The 21,627-nt window shown below is 40.8% G+C and overlaps 1 protein-coding gene across 1 annotated transcript; it reads left to right on the top strand.

Annotated features, from left to right (window-relative positions):
* Nucleotides 1–6,777: 6,777 nt before the first annotated feature.
* On the top strand, nucleotides 6,778–21,106 carry mmp2 (matrix metallopeptidase 2). Its single transcript, XM_070905298.1, has 13 exons — nucleotides 6,778–6,957; nucleotides 7,164–7,390; nucleotides 8,384–8,532; nucleotides 9,576–9,704; nucleotides 10,435–10,608; nucleotides 11,311–11,484; nucleotides 12,279–12,452; nucleotides 12,803–12,958; nucleotides 13,125–13,251; nucleotides 17,068–17,204; nucleotides 17,836–17,995; nucleotides 18,287–18,396; nucleotides 19,981–21,106. Exons 1-13 carry the CDS (start codon nucleotides 6,802–6,804, stop codon nucleotides 20,082–20,084), a joined length of 1,977 nt encoding a protein of 658 aa, XP_070761399.1. The 5' UTR covers nucleotides 6,778–6,801; the 3' UTR covers nucleotides 20,085–21,106.
* The last annotated feature ends 521 nt before the right edge of the window (nucleotides 21,107–21,627 follow it).

Below are 21,627 nucleotides of genomic sequence, written 5' to 3'. Positions count from 1 at the left end.
TGCATGAGTGTCACCCATCACACATCTGACTTTGTTGTTTATTGGGATGAAGAGAGAAAGTTGATATGGTCATTTGGAGCAGCACGATCACTGCTCCCCAATGGCCAGAGGGCCTCAGCTTCCTGACAAAGGTCTTTTTCAATATCCTGCAAACATGGACGGCAGCGGCGAGCACGCTATCCGGTTCTTAAAACACAGGGGGCCTATGGGCTGCAGACACGGCCTTACAAGCCTGAGATCACAGGTAGCAGCAATAGGAGGAGGCACGGCTTCCACGGCCAGAACACTGGCTCACACATCGGCACACCTCTGCCGCTACATCACACAACAAAGCTGTTTTCATGCAACACTGTCGAGAGACTGGACTCATGGTTAAACAAGCCATTACTAATGCTAGGAGTGTAAAATCAGTAATACAAACCCCATTTTAATGGTGTGGAACCTTTTTTAAGAGCTGGATTTCTTTTATTAACTGATCCAAACTACCAATAAAGACAATTCTGATTTTGATTCTGAAGAATAAAAACATCAGCAAGAGTCACAGTGACTCCCCCTATGGAAAAGCAAAAACTCTGAGCTTTGAAGGCTCAAAATCTTAGTGCCTGGTAGAATGATCATCTCGCCAATCAACACCTGCAAATATGTTATGGTTATTGTTTGCTATGTGGCAGTAAAACCTAGTATTTATTGTCCCTTTAAGAAATGCATGAACCTAAAATGCATCTTTCATCAGTGGAAAAAACCACATGTTGGTTGAGCTGTGTTATCAGAGGTATAAACAAGGTAGTCAGTCTGGTGTGTTTTTAGGAAGCCTGTTGGGTACTTGCTGGAGAAAAAAAAGAACTGTAATTCAACTCTCTCTTACCAAAAGGGTGACTAGGGGTCAAACAGAAAAAAAGAGAAAACTTTATTGAATCATGCTCCCTCACCCTCAGAGGTGACATCAAGCTTGTTATTGACAGGGAATAGGAAATTCACTTTTGTCTGGAATTTGTGACGGTGGGCCCAAACCATAATAGTGAATGACCTATTGAGCTTTAAAGGCCTTACTGTTATCTTCCAGGAAGCAGGTTCGGTGAGGTGACTGCGGGGATTTGTTTGAGCCACTTCAAATGTGACTGATGTTTGAATTTAGGGTGGAAAAAGGAAAAAGAAAAAAAAATGAAGTCCAGCTGTTGAAATTTGCTGTTTTATGTAAAGTAGGCATGCCAAAATATACACATCAAATGAAATCAAATTCACCCTGTTAGCATGTTTTCGTGCTCTAATCAGATTAAAGCTGCTTACCTGGGTTTATCATACTTTCCCTGAATGAAGGGATTCTGAGGGACAAGTTGCTCGAGACCTCACCTGACTGACTGAGGTAACTGTTCTTGACCGGCAGGTAAGGACACATCACGGCAATGAAACACGTCAACAGGAGGCTAGACACTTTTGAAGCTGAAGGAGCCAGGAACGTTGTTGCCAGGCTTAACAGTCTTCTTTTTTTTATGAGTGAAAGGAAATGATAGTGAATCCGATTTCCCAAAGGATCTCTGTTGTATTCTCATTCTCTTTTAATGGACGATTACTTATCTTCTGATTGTTTTTTTCAATCCTAATTACACTCCAAGGGGGGGAAAAAATCATCCATTAACGTATGAACTATGGCTGAGGTGGGACCCTCAGATTATAATACAAACTATTTTCAGATAAATTGTCCCAGTGAAGGAAGAACATTGGGGTGAAGTAATAATTATTGTAGGATTTACTAATTCATGTGCTAAAAGCGGCTAGTAGACAGGCAGAAGCTTCCGAAGCCGACATGTGCAAACAACATAATAGCTAATCTGCGGCACAGCTCTCAAATCTGTCAGGAGCATGAGACAGACGGCAGCATTTCAGCACTCCTTTCACTCACTTGCATCATTCAGTATTTCATTTTCATCCAACAATCCAGGTAGCAGTGTTCCTGACTTATCAAGGCTATCCATTTACTGTGAAGGCCAAATCAGATCACTGCTGAAAAATTCATCCCCAAGCGTCAGCCTGCACACAACACGCAAGAGCCACGACACTCCAAAAATACCACTGTGAATATTTCAGAATTACTAAAAGCAATCCGAGGCAGACATTCATATTTCATCTGCGTGTCCTCGTACCTCGAGATGTCTTTGAGAGTCATTTGTTTTTGATGTGAGAAAGGCATCAATATTTGAATTTCAGATCACACTAACAGGCCAATAACGTCTCCATCAGGAGACATGGCATTAACAAACAAGCTGTTTAGTTGTCCTGAGTTTGTGATAACTAAAAACCAGAGCTCACATTAAACCTGAGAGTCCTGGGGATATTTGGGAAAGGCTTTATTGCAGAAGTCCTGAAACTGCCACATTGGCGTGTTTCTTGGGTGAACAATCTCTGATAATGTGGCATGACAGAGGCCTTCTTTGACAGCAAAATAAGATCACAGGTCCCAAGGTTAAGAATGAATAAATTAAGAATCAAAAACAGAGTTAAACAAGGTTTACAGTGAAACAGAGATAGACTGGGAGAGGAAAAAGAAAGAGAAAACGTTCTGCTGAAAGAGAGTACAGGCTGTGAAGTGCTGTGGCGGGGTCAGCCCTCCCCTCTCTTGCTTACTTCCATCTGCTTTTGCCAGCCTCTGCCACAGAGTGGTGCCGACGCCGCTGTCTTGGAGTGAGGCAGGGCCAGCCCCGTGTCCTATAAACACACACAAATCATTTACATGCTGTACTCATCAAAGGCAACTCTTCCTCATCTCCGCCGAGATTTGCTGCTGATCTGAGCTTCCAATATTGCATCTCAGAGCGTCGCGGCTAACCTTTGCAACTGCCAAGAATGTGATTAATTTTTTAAATACAGCTGTTGACCTATTATTGAGATGGAGAGGAGCCACGGGAGACACTCATCTCCTCTCCTCTGTATAATGGAATGCATTATTGCATCAGTGTTTACAAGGCACGCTAAAAGAGAAACAGAATGTGGGAGAAAGCATTAAATAAAGCAATTCAGCTAATGTCGCTTTGGGCCTTGTGCACACACAAAATGTCAATCAAATCTCGCAATTCTTTGATTCATTGCAGTTTACTCTTGCCGTCGCATCTGAGAGAAGAGTGGTGACACAATGTGGAACAATAATAACCCTGCAGTGTTAAAGTCCTCCAGTGTCTTTGTGCATTCATAAATAAAATATGTTCAAGATAATGGATTTATGTTCAATAATTCATCATCAGAATGTTTCAAACCGAGTGATATAATATGTGTCACAGTGTTCTGTAACACAGTGCTTAGCCAAATTAAGTTATCTTGAAACAGATTTATTGGCAGGGCTGCTGCTGCATTCATTTACTCAGCAACCATTGCTTAATTACTCCTGCAAAGCACATAAAACAAACAATGCCAATAGACTGATTCTAAACCACTCAGTGTCAGTATCAACTACACACCCAGGCTAAGTATGTATCCAAGCCTGGACCAAACAGCACCGAACATTACACACTCTGTCCTCTCAAGCACCCTGAGTTGGAGCGAGAGGAGAGGAGTGGACGGAGCAGCAGTGGGACCATGATATTTGTCATTCATGACCTCGGTGCTGCAGCCAGCCGTACAGGCGGTTTGGTTTGATGACCCATCAGAGAATCTGTCGGGGGTCCTCGCAAGAGCCAGAGGACCAGGGTGAGGGATGAGGGTGACATCCAGAGCTGCGGTCTGTTCAGCTGGACTGGGGTCAATCAGTGGGCCTGAAGATCCAGAGCCAGCTGGAGAGCCATGATACAACTGGCCTTCGTGTCCAGAATGTCCCATTCCCAGTCGCAAGAGGAGGCCATGCTGGCATGCTGGAGGAAGCTGCTCATCCTCATAATTAATGACATGAGTTTGTGCAGTGTAGGACCAGAGCAAGCATATTCCAGCTTGTGCATCACATGTAGAAATCCCTAAAAGTCATTCAAACTAAAGAGAAATTGTCCGTAATGAAAATGACATGTATGATGCATATGTTGCAGTGAAAACGCTGAAGAACAAATCAGCTCTATTGGTGTCAAGCATTGCATAAAACCATGGCTGTGTTTAAATCAGCCATCTCAGCAACAAACAACCACAAATGGAAGAGATGCACTTGCAATCAACAGCAACAAGACACACGTTTTTTTAAAAGAAAGCCAAGAGTATTTCATCAAAACACACACATACACACACACACACGCATTGTGAGGTGCTCCCATCTAGATGAAGCTTAAGTGTTCAAAGGAGGCAAAAAAAAAAAGAAAACAATTTACATGCAAATCAAACCTTATCATCTCAATCTCTTTATGCCACTTTCGCCTGCAAAATTGCATTCATATGCACAAAGGCATTCAATTACTGTAGCTGTGGCTCAACTTTTCACATCTCAGCGTTTTCTATTTGGAGAGGCAGTCCCATGTACATTTAATAGGTAGCCATTCTGTTCTCCCGGCTCTGCAAGAGATCACTGTGACTGTGTCAGTTGGAGGAGATGGCAGCATGTATCAGTGCATGAAATAAAGCTCCTGCTCCGAAGTGACAGGCCCTGGATATTGTTGGCAAATGGATGTTAAATTCACTCTGCAACCACCAACAGCAGCCCTGGCTATGAAAAATTAACTGTACTCTAGCTAAAGGGAAGGGAAATTGCTTTGCTAGATATACCGCAAAATCCTGTTTGAGGGTTATCCATCTGTCAGATGTCTCTGCGAAAAAGTCCTTTAGCTTTCTCTATTAAAGAGTCATACTGGATTACTCTGAGCAGCATATGAGAGCGGAAACAAAGACATGTCAAAGAGAGTTAGAGTAAATCCTAAATCTATGCCATAGAATACCAGTCAGTAAAGAAGAGGTGCTAGGCATATGTCAGCCACCAGAGGGCAGTGATACTGATGGCTCTTTGCTGAAACTGTGTACGTTTCCGTTTTATCAATAGTTCAGAGGGTGTGAGTCACTACGCAGTGATCTGAATTTCTGGCAATGGTTAGAAACATTTAGATGGTGATGAGTCAGTGATCTGCAACGTGGTTCCATGCAGCACGTGGTAATGACTTCACAGACCTCCCCAGAGTTAGGTAGGTTGTGACAGTACTTTATTTAGTTCTCAAGAAAGCCTCTTCACACAGGTGTAACAGTATGAAAAGCATACTACAGCTAATAAAATGAATATAAAAAAATGTATAAAATAAAAGGTAACTAAGTTTTAGGTTTGCTAATGAGCAAAATGATCACTGCATTCACAGTGCATTCTGGACATGTTCCTGGAAGCTTCCAGCACACTGGAATGGTTTTGGTGACATCTGTAAATATTTCATCAAATTTCACCAATTGTTCTCCCTCATCTACAGTGTGGCATTTCATTTTTCAAGCTTATGTGCATAAATTAAGTGACAGAAATCTCCTCAGTTTAATAAATAATCTCACGAGATTGGAAATGATTTACAATATAACCAGATGGTGCAAAAACTAAAAAAAATAAAACGGATAAATCAGTATGTGGTTTTAGTTACATGGGTCACTGGGGCCTTTTCAACCTGATACTGAGGGCAGTTTTGATTTCCCACCACTAGATGTCAATATAGCACTTTAAATAACTTTTGGCCTGTCTGCCTGTGCTGGGTGTCTCTGTGTTTCTCTACTGGCAAAGTAATATACTATATAATATACTGTATTATATTCACATCAAGAAATAACAGCTTTGTGTCTGATAATGTAGAAATATACAGAATAATTCAAGCTTTTCATTTGATCATGAAGAAAATGCAATCCTAGAAAAAGAAAAGAGATTTGTGCAAGAATAACTGAGCAACAGAGAGTTCATCAATTCCTTTCTGTTCCACAGCAAAATGGAGTAAATGCTATTGTGATTTTAGGACAATATAATAAGTAACTGCTGTATCACTAAATGGTGAGGGAGGGACATTGAAATACATAGATGTGCAGGACACAGGCAACACTCACTAGCTATTATAAAGTGAGGTGCAAACAGTGGTGTGAAGGCATTTTCAAGAACGGCGCTGAAAAAGGGGTAAGAGGGTGAAATCAATCAAACCAAATCAGAAGCATTTTATTTTCAAAATCATAATTCATATGGAGTGATTCACTGCGCACACCTCTCAGTGCGCATGCTATAGTCTACCTGAGGCCTCCAACTGCAGAATGTCCAGAATCTAAACACACAACTGAAACACGCCCTTCTATCAAAACACACACACATAGTGCAGTAACACATCAAAAGAGGGAGTACGATTGGATTAATTGACCCCCCTCCACCAGCACATAATCCCACCATTTAACCCACTTGTACCACTAGGAGGCTGGCATTAAACGACTTACTGACAGGTCATCTGAACAGTGTGACCTGTCATTAATACAACATTAATGCAGCATCATTACTCACCAAACTAACTGAAATAACTAACAGCGCCCACAGTCATTTACATCCATATAGCATCAGCAACTGGCTGTCATTCCTGGACATGATGCCTTTGAATAAAACCAAGGATGAGTGAGAAATCAAAGATATGAGTAAGCATGACATGATCCCTGTGTTTGGATGTGCGCTTCCCCCGCTCCTATTTCTCAACCTGGAGACTGCGCAGAAAGCTGTCGGGGAAAAAGTGCATGTGCAAGCAGAACTGAGAAAGTTCATAGAGCCGAGGTGCAGGATGTCCCGTTAAGGGGAAAAAAAAAATCCTGCAGAGGAGCAGAGGCAACACAAGCTGACGGGGTGAAAAGACTGCAACCCAGAGCGAAAGCCATTCACCACAGCGAAGATATAGTCAAAGAGAGAAAATGGGCTTTCCGACGATATTTAGCTGTCGTCGGATTGTTCTCAAAGTGTTTTTGGTTCAGTTCATCGCCTTTCAAGCAACATATGCTGCCCCTTCGCCTATTATTAGGTTTCCTGGAGACGATACTACCCCCAAAACAGACAAAGAAGTTGCTCTGGTAAGTTTATTGGTTGTTTTTCATAAAGCTATGTCTAAGTGGGTCAGCCAGCTGTGAAGTTTATGAAGTGAACTTCTGGGGAATAGTTTGTACATTATTGATTTATTTATTTATTTATATATTTATTGCAGTCATTTTATAGAAATACTTCATCCAGTAGACTCAAACCATTTTGTATTATGTCTATGTCTATTTTTCTCCTTTAGCACTATCTGAATAAGTTTTACGGATGCCCACAAGACAGATGTAACCTTATGGTGCTCAAGGACACCCTGAAGAAAATGCAAAAGTTCTTCTCTCTGCAAGAAACTGGAGAGATTGATGCCAAAACTGTGGATATCATGAAAAAGCCCCGCTGTGGCGTCCCAGATGTGGCCAATTACAACTTCTTCCACAGGAAACCGATGTGGCAGAAGAAAGGCATCACATACAGGTCAGGGAATTCACCTTACCTTACACATTTTCTGAAGAAGCACTGGATAATCCTGCACTTCAAGTGCTAAATTGTATTCTGCAAGGGGTGTTTTATAATGGGAGTGGGCCCCAGTTCATTCCCACTCTGAATTAGTAATATTTTAAGCAGTATGGCCTTTAAGACAGGGACCCAATACTTAAGTGATTTTAGATGCACTGCATGTACCACATCAGGACATGATGTTGGCCAATCACAGAAAGGTAAAATAACTTGACCCTATCCAACTACAGCCCATAAATCAAACCATACGTATTGAGAAATACTACTTGGAATATGTCTGAGTCACTCAATAACACCACGTATACCAGTGAATGTAATTACCAAAGCAGTGTTTGATGAGAGCACAAAAGTATAAATACAAAGCCAGACTCTGTTTGCTTTGAGACATAGACCACAGCTTGGCCCCCATTACCCCCCCCCCCCCCCCCCCCAACCTCCTGTCCACCCCACCCCCCATCCAGACAGTCACTGCGCGCTTGCATCTTGTGTCTTGCTAACACCAGCATTCCTACACAGTATGTGTCAGGTCTTTTGTTTTCGTTCTGTTTGAGGTTTATAACAATGTGGAATTGGTTTATTTATATCAGCAGTTTTGTGTGCCCTGATCATTCCAGCCCGTCTGCCTGCGTGTTTGCAAGGAAGACTGCAAGCCAAAGACAACAACTAAGAGATCTTAGGCTGTTTTTTAAGAAAGGACTATGTAGACAGGCATATAACCGGGTTTGTGGCTGAACGCTGTTTCAGGAATATTTTCACCAGATGATTCATAGACTCTCGTTGGCGCTGTTTGGCTGGATTGTTTTCCATGATCTTAAGTAGAGAAAAGAGATCTTGTGATATTTCTACATGCTTTTCCAAACATGACACTCAAAGAGCCACGGCGACTGTTTGCCTTTGTTTTCCTTGTTTGTCTTGTTTTAGAATGACACTGACTCTCTGTTAACTCTGTAGAATCCTGGGATACACCCCCGATCTGGATGAGGAAGTCATAAATGATGCTTTCTTCAGAGCCTTCAAAGTATGGAGTGACGTCACCCCGCTCTCATTCACCCGCCTCATGGACGGAGAGGCTGACATCATGATTAATTTTGGCCGCAATGGTATGCCATGTATATACACAATAGACAGTACACAGATACTGTATTGATAAAATACTGTACTTGAAAGACAGTGTAGTCAGTTGAACTATCGACAGGTTACCTCTGTTTTGTTGGGCAGTACAATCAGTATATAATGAGCAGGTGAAACTCTGTTGTTTCAGAACCCTGAAACCACTTAGTGGATTCACATTGTGTATGTCTGCAACTCAAATTCCATCAACAAATTAGGTTTATTTTATAGTGTGCACTCAAAAACACCCTGCTTACTGTCATTTGTCATCTTTGTCTCAATTTGATCTCTTGTCTTGGGATGTATGAAACCGTAGTGCATGCTTACATACTTGTTTGTCTTAATGGGGCATGAGAATGGTACTGCAGGTTAAAATTCAAATATTTTCTCCACACGGACTATTTAAGCACTCTATCAATAACCAAGTTATAAGTTATGATAACATGAGGTTGCCTTCCACTTCCAAGAGGATAAACAGAACCCAAGTTAGGAAAGATTTGAGCAGAAGTTCACTCTCCTGTTGACTAATGGTGAAGGGGCAATAACACACATGATTGCAGTGGCTCCGCCCCCACCCAAACCTAGATTTTAGGAACAGTTAAAAAATAATGGGAATTGTGGTCTTTCACACAGGTCATTCCAGTCATTCCAACTAGAACAATCATTTGATATTTACTCCCTGTCATGTCACTGTCATAATATCATTCTGTCTAGCCACAGCTGACCCTGTCGAGTAAGAATCTGGTAATTATAGTGGAACAAAACACCAGCCACTTCAGAAGATGTAAAAGTGTTGTTCCAGAGGCAAAAATAGTGCGGAATATGTTGATGTTTTTATACACACACACAAATGTCACATCATGTGAGAAATATTTTGCCAACTGTTATTTTAAGTATTTCCTCTTCAAACTAATTTCTCTTGCCACTCACTGTCAAGCTTATAGCTGCACAGCGGTACCAGTTGGGCCTGTTTAAAAGAGAAGATTACTTCTGATATTTATCTTGAAGGGTTAATGAAAGATGTCATCAACAGAGCACGGAGATGGTTACCCCTTCGACGGCAAAGACGGCCTCTTGGCTCATGCCTTCGCTCCAGGGCCAGGAATTGGGGGAGACTCCCACTTTGATGATGATGAGCAGTGGACGCTGGGCGACGGCCAAGGTGATGGAGAAACATTATTTACAAAAAAAACCCAAAAGCTTATTGCAAAAGCTCCTATGTTTTTCACTACAACTGTTTGTGATTTGTGCAGTAATAGCATATCATTTATATCAATTTGTCTTTTATTCTAAAAAAAATTATAGGCACTACTACAGGTGATGTGTACTTATATATGACAATGACAATACACTTGACTTTCAAATACTTTGTTTTGATTTTCTTAACTTTGTCTGAATCTTTTGGCAGTCAACATGACAAACCTCAGCCATCTGGAAGCTGAATAAAAAAAAATCTCTACTGCACGCATTTGTATTTGCACACATTGACCCAGATAGTTTTATGTGTTTCCCATTGTTCCTCTTGTCTGAATTCATCATTTGTGCAGAAGTAATCTATAGACCTATTTTCCCTCTCTCATTGCGCAAAGAAGTCTCACAACACTTGAACAATGAACTGTTTTCTTATCATAAGGGTGCTAGTTTTACTCCACTAACTTCAATTCATATTCTGCACTGCGGACCACTTTTGAGAGCCTACTTTTTAAAGGGCTTCCTATGGTCTAGATAGCCACTTGTTTCTATTTAGTTCAAAACAACGTTTACTTGCAGGAACTTGAAACTTGCTTGAGATCGGCAGTCTATCACATTGAACATCATGTTACCTTTACTTTGGTTTGGGAAAATGGATGACAGTAAAATATGAGTAATATGATCCTTAATCTTTTCAATAGTGGTGAAGGTGAAGTTTGGCAATGCTGATGGAGAGTTCTGTAAATTCCCCTTCCTGTTCATGGGCACTGAGTACAACAGCTGCACATCTCAGGGCCGTGATGACGGCTTCCTGTGGTGCTCAACCACTTACAACTTTGATGATGACGGCAAATATGGCTTCTGCCCCCATGAACGTAAGTTTGTCCTGTGGTTCTCTTTGCTTTTTTTGACGTAACAATGAGGCATTGCGACGTCTCCTAACAAATGTTCCTGTCGTGTCTGTACAGATTTGTCATTTTGTGGCCCCACTTGACCTGAAATTGAAGCCGTGTTTTCTGTGCTGGCTAAGTTATACTTCATATCAGATTATTGCTATATTCAAAGCTGTTCTGCTGATTTTGGACGGAAAGAAAGTAGGTTGAACAGTATGCCAGGAAAGTGTTGTTTTTTTTTTGTTTGGAGTGGATTATGGAATATTTCTTTTCCAAGTCACTGCCCCACTTTAGAACATGGGGCTTTGTTAAACATTTTGTTTATCTGTGTTACATTGCTGTCCATGGTACTAGTATGATCACATGCCTATTACGACTAAGTGCCAAAGTACACATGTACAAAGTTGTTTTATATGATTAGAACATGAGTGCGGCCTGTTTGCACTGGAGCCGTCTGTTCTGTTAAGCTTTTGTATTGATGTAAAAAAGTTCCATGCCATCTATTTTCTTAATTCAGATTCCTCTTCTTCTCTCCGTCTTACATCATCCCTCAGGCGTCAAAGGGTCTTAGTTGCTTGCAATGGTTATGTAGGAATTGGAGCTTATAATGTGAAAATATACTGTGCGCAATGTTGTTAGCTTCTCTATAACACTTGTTTGTATTTGTTGACATTTGTTTCACAGTACTATTCACCCTGGGTGGAAACGCAGACGGTGCTCCATGTAAATTCCCCTTCACCTTTCAGGGAGAGAAATATGACGGATGCACCACTGAGGGCAGGGATGATGGTTACCGCTGGTGTGCCACCACAGAGGACTATGACCGTGACACAACCTATGGGTTCTGCCCTGAAACTGGTAGGTGGTCATTTATTGCCTGTTCTACTGATCACATAATAGAGAACTACCTAGTGTTTCAAGTTAAAACGTATTACCCCTACCTTTTATGCAGACATCCTCAAATGTGTGCAAACTAGTGTACACATGGTCTGTCTACATTGTCCTTTTTAAGGGTTATGTGCTTGCTTGGATGCATACAGTGCATTTTGCTGGCTGTGTTTATTTGGATGTGCAGTGTACGGTGCCCAGCTGTGTGTTGGTCTACAGGAATGCTCCAGCTGGGGTTTTCGGTCTTGCTCGTGGTCTGCAGAATGGCTGTGAAAGTATTTTAATGTGCAGTGGCAGGGCTTATTTTCCATTCTGTCAGTGGGACTGGTTTTAGGGTTGAGGGAGTATAGTAGGGAGGGAGAGAGACAGTGAGATAGAAGGAGAGAGGTACGACCACTGGGAGCTTTCATCTGGTTCTGATTGATTAGGACTCGTGAGATAGCTTGTGCTGAATAAGAAATAATTATTCAATTTAAAAAAAAGCACAAAAACAGTCTTGCCAGATTGAAAATGATCTCTCTTTGAAAGAAAATCAATTTGGGCGGGTGCTCTTTGGTTTTGTGCCCAGTGGATTAGTTATTGATGTCATGTGTGTTGTGCCAGTGCTTTCATGATGCTGTTTTCACCATCATCTGCGCTCACATCACAATATAATACAAACCAAACTGTTCTGAAGAAACATTTTGGCACGTGAATGAGTTTATTAGAACTAAGTTCACTGCACATTTCACGTTTACAGTTTTACCTGTTGTTGCTCCTTGCAGCCATGTCAACAGTGGGAGGAAACGCAGAGGGAAGCCCCTGTGTCTTCCCCTTCACCTTCTTGGGAGACACCTATGAGTCCTGCACCTCATCTGGACGCAGCGATGGCAAGATGTGGTGCGCTTCCACCAAGAGCTATGATGATGACCGCAAATGGGGTTTCTGTCCTGACCAAGGTATGAATAGTATTTGTGGACAGTTCTTGTTGGAGTTCTGGGAAGTGGATTTGCCACAAAGGACCCAACAATGAGTGCCAGATAGTTCAGACAATTACAGAAATCTATGCATTAGTCATTTAGTTACCCTTACTTCAGGCACATTCACAATGAACAGGAAAATAAAACTACAGGTCAGGTTTAATCAGTCTGATTTGTCCTGATGAGGGAAATGCTAGTCGTTTGGCACTCCCAAGAAACATTATATCTTATCTATGTGTCCCACCATCTTACTCCATGAAGTATCACCACTGGTAGACTGTAGCTAAAAACTGAAATACCTATTCCTATTACACAACTCCCATTCCCAGGCTACAGTTTGTTCCTGGTGGCAGCCCATGAGTTTGGTCACGCCCTTGGCTTGGAGCACTCTCAGGATCCCGGAGCATTGATGGCTCCCATTTACACTTACACTAAAGACTTCAGACTTTCTCAAGATGACATCAAAGGCATCCAGGAGCTCTACGGTGAGATGAAATGTCATGTATGGGCAGTTTCCTGGACTGGGATTAAGCCTAATACTAGAACAAAAAAAGGCGTTTTTCTTATTAGAAGCCAGGAAAGATTAATGTATCATGAATGTGTAATGGGTCCCTCAAAGACGAGATATTCTGATAAATCTCTTATAAACAGGTGTGCCGACAGACAAGCCTTTGCCCCCAACCCAGGGTCCAGTCACTCCAATGGACATCTGTAAAGAGCCAGTTATCTTTGATGCTGTAGCACAGATCAGAGGAGAGACCTTCTTCTTCAAGGACAGGTAATCAAATCAAATTGAACAAGAAGTCCTAATATTGTCTTGACCCGAAATGTACATATACGTTAAGACAAAAATGAGGTAGGGACACTGACAATGAATCCATCCAATCAAAGTTCTTAATCATGTTGTTTGAATATGCTAGCTGCAATGTTTTCATTAACTGAGTCATAAATGAAACTTGAAGTCCATGTTGGACTCTCTTGAAACTTGCAAGCGCTGCCAAAGTCTGGTTAAATTTCCTGTCTGTGATCTATGGGAAGAACGACAAACAAAGCCCAATATCCTGCTTCTGGCTTTATGGCTTGTGCTAGTGAAATAAGGCAGCCTACACAAGTTGGATTTCATAATCATTTCACCACAAACAATGACCGGTTTGACATGAGGTTTCTTGTTAATTATTGTTTCTCATATCTCAGTCTTGTGCCACTTGAAGATTATGGTTTTTTATGCTTGTTTCATGATGCCACAATTAGTGAGAGGGAAAAACAAACTACTTCTCTACTCATGCAGTGACAGCCAAAGTAGTCATCAGTCCTAAACACAGTCTACAGTCCTCTCCTCCAGCGGCGCCAGTGAACCCAAAGTCTTGTGAGCTTACTGTGTCTACTGGCTGACACTGTGTAGAAGAGGAGTTTCAAGAAGGGCTGTGGTTTCGTCAACAGTCTTTGTGAGTCAGTGTATTTTCCCGTAGGAAGGTGAACATTTTCATCACAGCAGCTGAAGTTTGTTACAGACAAATTCTCCTGAGAGTCACTTTAAACAAAAACAATAATGTGGTAGAAAAGGAACTGGTAGAAAAGACAAATAGCGTCCTTGTTAGATATGATGCGTTAACGCTTCTCGCTGTGCTGAAACATCGACTCCTTGCAAGCTTAAGGTTAACTGAGCTGTATATCTGTCATGGCCATTTTGGAAATGTGTCCAAAGCAAACAGGCCAGCATACCTCTGCACCGAAGAGTGTAGCCTTTCAGCTAGCCTGGTTTTCCTCCCTGAGAACTGAGAACAGTTAGAAACTGTGAGAAACAAGCCACAATCCTGCTTTAATACAGAATCACTTTTCACCTTGCTGTGGCTCTCTTCCACACATTTGCAGCAATCGGCAGAGCGGCACAGACAAACGTTTTTTGGAAATCAAGCTGAACTGATTTCTCTGCGGCTCACCAGACATTTCAGATAGTGCTTTAGTAGTCTAAAGATTCAGACTGATGAACCATAAAACCAACAGATGAGGGTAGCTGATAATCAAATGAACTGTTCATGATTGTATAATCTCATAACATGACACGGCAGCCAGTGAGGAAATTAGCTGAAATATGTCAAGAATTGCATACAGATACTGTATATTACATTCACTTACTTACTTTCTGAAAATTAGTTGTCTTATTTAAGATCTCGTTAACATCAAAAGACAATTTTGCTTCATGTCTGGCCATGTCCAGCAGCTAACTGTGTTTGTTGGCTCTCTTGTGTAACTGTACAAGGCTTTGTGTGATATTTTCAAGTAGCTTTTGATTTGATATTTGTTTAATTTAAGTTGCTATGTGAAAATGTGCCAAAAGACTGAGAACCACTGAGAAGGGAGAAATTAAGTAAGTAAAGCCACACTACAGTATATCTCTCTGAAATTAGTAAAGTTTTCGTACGGGCCTGTTGTTCTGACTTTCACAAAGACTTAATGAGTTGCCTGGAGGTCATGTCAGTTTTCTAAGCTCTGGTACAAGCCAAGTTTTATAGTTTCAGAGGTGGGTAATGCTCACTTGACTCTCCCATTGTAAAAGTGTGATCGCCCTTTTTCTCCTGTCTCAGCATATTTATGATGTAGGACAAATCTTGACATGATGCAATGAGTAATACTTGTAGCTCTCCCTGAGCTCAGCATAAAACTGTGTCTGTCTGTCTGGAGGCTTAAGGAGAAGGCAATTATAAAGTCTGTCTCATAGAAACAGTTTGGCCAACCTATGACTGGGCCTGTTGCAAGTACCCATGCTCATTTGCTTGTATCCTAGTATGCAGCCAAAAAATGTAATCCTCAAGATTTTAGTCCTGGTTGATTTGGCGACACCAGTTTTTACCGTGGTAACAGCAAGTGTGGTTTAATACTACAGCAAACACTCGTTGAGCAACTATTTTGTCAGAAATACAACAGAACAAGTGGTGTATCTGTTTACAATGCAACCAAACAAATTCACGTCGTTTTCATAAAGAAGTCAGTCAAAATGACATGTTGCACACGGTGCGAATAGTTTTTCACACAGGACACAAGTTGGTTACCTTGCTGAGGAGTTGGTGGTATACTACAACTCTTCATCTAACAACTCACTCTGCTGCTTCTTTTTGTTCTGTTAATCGCTTGCGACTGTCTTGTTTGGTAGATGCATTTTTGATGAACAATCATGGTCAGTATTTACATACAAACACATTGCGTTTCCTGTTTCATACTAAATGACAGCATGTGTTTCACCAGTTGAACACTTTTAATGTGTTAACTAGCAGCAGTAGGAAACGGTCAGTTTGCATTACCAGTAACTTAGTATAGCTCTGAACAGTGAACAGTAAACAGTGAGGCGGTTATCAATGGGATAAAATTGTGTTGGATTACAGGCATGCCTTCTCCAGTGAATCCCTTGTACTAGGTAGGCAATATGAATCCAGCGCAGGAATGGCGGACTCCACCACTACCAATAAAAATGATCATATAGGATTTTATGAAAATCTTAAGGATTCTAACTTTAAAGCAGGCTAGTTCATAGAGTACTGAGAACACCCCTTTAACTGTTGGCCTTTCCGTTGAATCTGTTGCCCAAACAGGTTTACACTGGACAGCAGCAAGATTGACACGTACACATAAGATTTGTCATGGGACATTTAGATCTGTACAGTGTTTTTGCATGTTGTAGACCACTGTTGGGAAATCCCAGCCCACTTTACAGTACTTGAATTGTTTCCTAATTTATTGTGTGAGATACAAAATCCATTAAAGTGAACGTCACTTACATTATTGTTGCATCGTAATGCATTACAGACCTTAAACATCAAGCTGCATTACCACACAGCTATGATATTTCTTAGATAACAACAAATGCAGGATAAATTGATTACCTACTTGAAGGTTTGAAGTCGCAGCAATGGTTGGGAAAAATCTCTATATCCTGTTAGTCTGTCCTCTTAACCAGCCACTTAGGCAGATAATTTATATATATTTTTGTTTTTTATTAAATAGAGACAGGAAGAAAAGACAGAAAAGCCCTCTGGATATTGTTGGTACACCGCATGAACTTGATCCACAAGAACAAAGCGAAAATAATGTAATTTATAGATGGTTAGTTCAGATTGAAATATGTCTCCTCTTTCATCCTGATAAATGTATACAATATGTATGTATGTTAGGAAAGTTTTATTCTCATCTTCATTTTATCATTATTGCAACTCATTTTAGCAATTGGCAGATGTTTTTCTTTTTAAAAAATAGGTCAGTGGAAAAGAGTTTGGGAAGCTGCCGTTGTTGTGCAGCTGTGTATTGGAAATCCGGGCAAGATAGGTCTTGTTCCGCTGGCGTCGGCAGCCTTAGTCCTAACGAGAACCAGATGCTCATGAATCAGGCCATTGTGGCTGGCTCGGCCAGTGAAGCACTTGCACTAAAACCTCCTCTTAAAACACACACACACACACACACACACACACACACACACACACACACACACACACTTCCCCCACCTCCTCATCACCCCCCTCTGCCCCTCTTTCACTCTCACTCTCATTTCTTCCCCATCTCATCAACCTTACGATCGCTCACCCACTCATTCTCTTTCTGCCAGGTTCCTGTTCAGGTCAGTCAACTTCAGAAGCAAGCCCAGTGGCCCTATGCTCGTGGCCACCTACTGGCCGGACCTGCCTGTCAAGATAGATGCTGCCTATGAAAACCCAGTGGAGGAAAAAACAGTGTTCTTTGCAGGTATGCCGAAGAAAACAAGAAACTGTGAAGAAATGGCCGATTTAGACCTTGCTGAATATTGAGTCATTTTATATTTTTATATGAACTGTGCACCTTCTTCATACCCTCCCTGTACCTCTATGGTGATCAGAGAAACAGACAGTTCCACTTCCATGTGTAATGAAGAGGTGTCTTCACTCTTTTACCATTTGGATGCCCTTCCCTCAACAGTTCTACGAACTGAAACATTAGGAGGAGCAGGAATGTTGGCTGAGCTCTCTTGTGTGCGGTGTGCACTCTTGGGACACTTGAGATATTCCACCATAGTTATTAGTGGTTTATGATACATTCTTTGCATTTTACTAATATGACAGCCTTCCTGAATACTAATCAAATTTACATAATATATTTTTCAGCTTTGAAGACATTAACAACAGAGCTGGTTTGGCTATTGGGGAGACTTACTACCCTGAGTGGTTAACAATGATCTCACACTGATGATATAGTATATTTGGTTTACAGATTTGAAGGAATATGGGATAATACCTTGATCAGACAGTTCTGTGTTAAAATAATTACCTTGCATCAAAAAACACGTCTTCAGTGTTATTTTAGCCATGGTTCTACTTTTTTACTTACTCTTTCCTCCCAGGCAACGAGATGTGGGTCTACAAAGCAGATGAGTTGGAGAGAGGCTATCCCAAGAGGCTCTCCAGCCTTGACCTCCCCACTGACCTGCAGCAAATCGATGCTGCCTTCAACTTTAGGAAGAACGCCAAGACTTATCTGTTTGCTGGGGACAAATTCTGGAGGTGAGGAGCAGCAAAGCTTATGCAACCATTTGTGAACCTAAAACCCTTGTGTGACACACCCTAGCTGTTGATGTCATCACCTCTTATTGCAGCACTGGACTACCTCTGGATCTAGTTAGCATTTGGTATGACCTAAGCTGTACTGTAAACCACAACAGCTCTGTTCGCCCTTGCATAACATGGGAATTCATAGTGTTGATGACATACCGTTTTATCTCCATGGAAAAGTGTTTGTGTGTGTGAAGCACCCATTAAAAGGATTATGCAAATGCACTTTTACTATGTGTACAGATACGATGAAGATAAGAAGAAAATGGACCCTGGCTTCCCCAAACTTATTGCTGATTCCTGGAATGGCATCCCAGATGGCATAGACTCTGCCTTCAGTCTTAATGGCATTGGTAAAGTATATTTCTTTTCCACAAAATTTGTGAATTTAGAAGTTCTGTATGATTTTAAGACGGAAAATAATTGACCAGAAGCTAGCAGTATGAGTTATGAATGCATGAACTAAACCTGTTAGAAAATTAAAGGACCATAATGGAGGTTTTGCAACATTGTCCTTTGCTACAAATTATACATACTAAATACTAGTGGAAACCATTTTCCAAACTATACCTCAAGTTTCAAACACCAAAATTATTACAGTTCATCCTGAGGAGGACATGAATGTCTGTACCAAATTTCATGGCAATCCATCTAATAGTGGTCGAGACATTTCACTCAAAACCACAGATGTCAGTGTTGCAGTGGCGCTAGATGCAAAGTCAGAGATGATCAAAGTCAACCCACAAGAAACTGTGAGATGTTTAAGCCTGGACCAAACGGTGGACTGACATTGCCATCTGTAGACCCATGTTGCTAGCGTGGCTAAAAATTAACCAGTGACCACATCATGTTGTGACAATATGAATACTACAGACATAAACTAATCTTGTGCAACATGAAATAAATGCTATACCAATGTACCAATCACTCTCAGAAGGGCTATAAAAATTGTGAAGGAATAAACTAGCAATGATCACTGTATTGGTTGTAAATCAAAGAATAGAGACAAAATAACAAAAGACATCCTCGGCCTACAGCTTTGTTTGAGTCTTTAAGGAAACCCACAGGAAAAAGGATTTTGTGGTGGTTGTGGAGCTTCGATTATAGCTGGTGCTCTGTGTGCTAGTTTACTGTCTTCAGACTGGCATTCCTTTGGTTAGATTGCAGGCAAATCCAGTCAGCCCTATCAGCGATCTGGGCACTGTGCCTCAGTCAATAAAACTCCTCATATACACTCATACAACCCAGCAAGCAATGACGCCATTTAGCCAGAAATGAACAGTTTAGAGGAACTGAAAATGAGGACGTAAAACAGGCCAAAGGGAGTAGTTCTGAAGTTAAGGAGTCATCTCTGGCCTGATGTTGATAAAAGACAGTCAGAGGGAGAGCAGTTGCTTAATATCTCTCATGCTTTAATTTGCTGCGAGTGAAGATGACTTATCTTAGCTTTACTTGTTGGTGAGCAGGGCACTGGAAGTAGAGTGCAAGAAATATACTGTATGGTGGTTGAATTTTTGTCATGACACCACCAGTAAACTTCCGCCGGTGGTATGCAATTTTTTGTCTATGGCACGCAACCAGGGATTTTTCCATTACTGCTCTCCCAACATACACACATTGCTGTAGGCATCACATAATCCCTTCCCCACACAGTGAACAAACAAATTTATATAAAGCAAGTCTGTGCCCTTCTACAGAGGTGCCTCTATGCTTCCTGATTTGCATGATTCAGAGAGAGAGGCTCCAGCAGAGCCTAACTGGATGTTTAAATCCTCCTCTCTTTGATTGAGACTGATTATACTGTTAGTCTATATGCTTTTACAGAAACTTCACTATGTCACGGTCATTATATGGTAGTTTTTCACTTGTTTTATGCAAGCAATGAAAAATGGAAAGTATAACTTAAACACAGTGTGCATTGTGCTTGTCTTTCACAGATTACAGCTACTTCTTCAAAGGTAACCACTATTTCAAACTGGAAGACAGCAGCTTGAAGATTGTCAAATTGGGTGAAATCACAAAGGACTGGCTCGGTTGTTGAGCATTCACCAAATGTCTCAAAAACTGGCTAATTCCTGCAATGACATCTGGCCTCATGAGGACTTTGCCATAGTATCGCACACAACTTGCGGTCGCCGCAGTGCACACTGTTGTAAGTTTTTATCCTGGCAACTCTGCACACTTCTGTGGGAGACATGTCCCTTCCAGCCTATATAACCAGCCTCCAGCTTTGTAGAAAGGCACCTGGGGACCTTATACACAGGCTGAACATAGGCAACTGGATATTTGCTATATGTGTGATATTGACATTTTTTTGTTATGCTGATGCTGATTTATTACAATATGTACCCCCGTTTTCTTGTTTTATATTTTTTTTGTTCGTTTTTTAAAAAACTCAGACATCAGGTATGTCCACACTGCATTGAACGCAGTGCTATACTGAGCTGTGAGATATTGCCGTTTTATGCAAATTTAATTCTGAAAGACTGTTTTACACCATATGAGGAATTCATGTTGGCTTAGAATTACTTCTATGTCCAGTGTACTAAGTGCAGTTTTATAAATGTATCACTTTTGATTTAGTAATATTCTCATTGTTGTGCAATACATTTGAAAAAATGAATTTGCACAATGTGTTTGACCGAAAATGGTGCTTTAGAGATTGCTTTTTGCATATAGTCCTATATACATTTCATATTCCTATCCTCTGGATGTCAGAAAGTAGTATTCGCAGGCACACATTATTCTTCATTTGGTTAGCACTTTGTATAGGAGTATACAAGGGAACTGCTCAATATGGAGAATTATTTTCATGGCAACTCCATGTTGCATTTTCCTTCACTACTGGTACAGAAAGATTAAAGGCACAGGTTGCCTCTAGAGGCTGTATTGGTTTGCTGCATGATGGAATCATGACAAGAGTACCGCAGTAGTATTGTTTAATAATCTTTTTTTATATTATCTTTTCTCTCTTGGGTTTTAACAATACAGTCATTGTGTTTTTGTCTTGTTTTTAATGCTTGTGCACTTTGTTACAGTCATCAATAAAGATGGTCAATATAATGTGGATCAGAGATGAATACTTGCAAAAAGCATTCAAGTGATTGGTGATTGACACAATTATGGGCCTTCACCATCAAGCTGAATTCAGCAACCAAATAACAGTGGTGGAGGTTTTCATATAATATACTTGAGTAGAAGTAGCAATACCACAATGTAAAAATACTCATACAAGTAAAAGTTCTGTATTTAAAATATTACTCAAGTAAAAGTAGCATACATAACAATTATCAGCAGAATGTATTTGTATCAAACGTAAAACATACTCCTAAAGCAGTTAGCAGCAGATAGAATGGCCCCTGTTAGTGTTAGACTTTTATACATTATTTGATTATGACGTCTGATGCTGTAATGTACATACATCACTTTGATACTGTAGCTGGCAGTGGTGGGGAAAGTTTTAAATACTTGTATAACAATGCATTATATTTTATGAGCTCATCAGAGGTTTTTTATGGAAAAGTAACTAGTATAGCCGTAAAATACATGTAGTGGAGTAAAAAGTACAATATTTCCCTGTAAAA

The sequence above is a fragment of the Enoplosus armatus genome, chromosome 1, assembly GCF_043641665.1.
Source record: "Enoplosus armatus isolate fEnoArm2 chromosome 1, fEnoArm2.hap1, whole genome shotgun sequence".
Taxonomy (NCBI): Eukaryota; Metazoa; Chordata; class Actinopteri; order Centrarchiformes; family Enoplosidae; genus Enoplosus; species Enoplosus armatus.
Note: the sequence above shows the minus strand (reverse complement) of the source record. Positions and strands in the feature narration are given on the sequence as shown.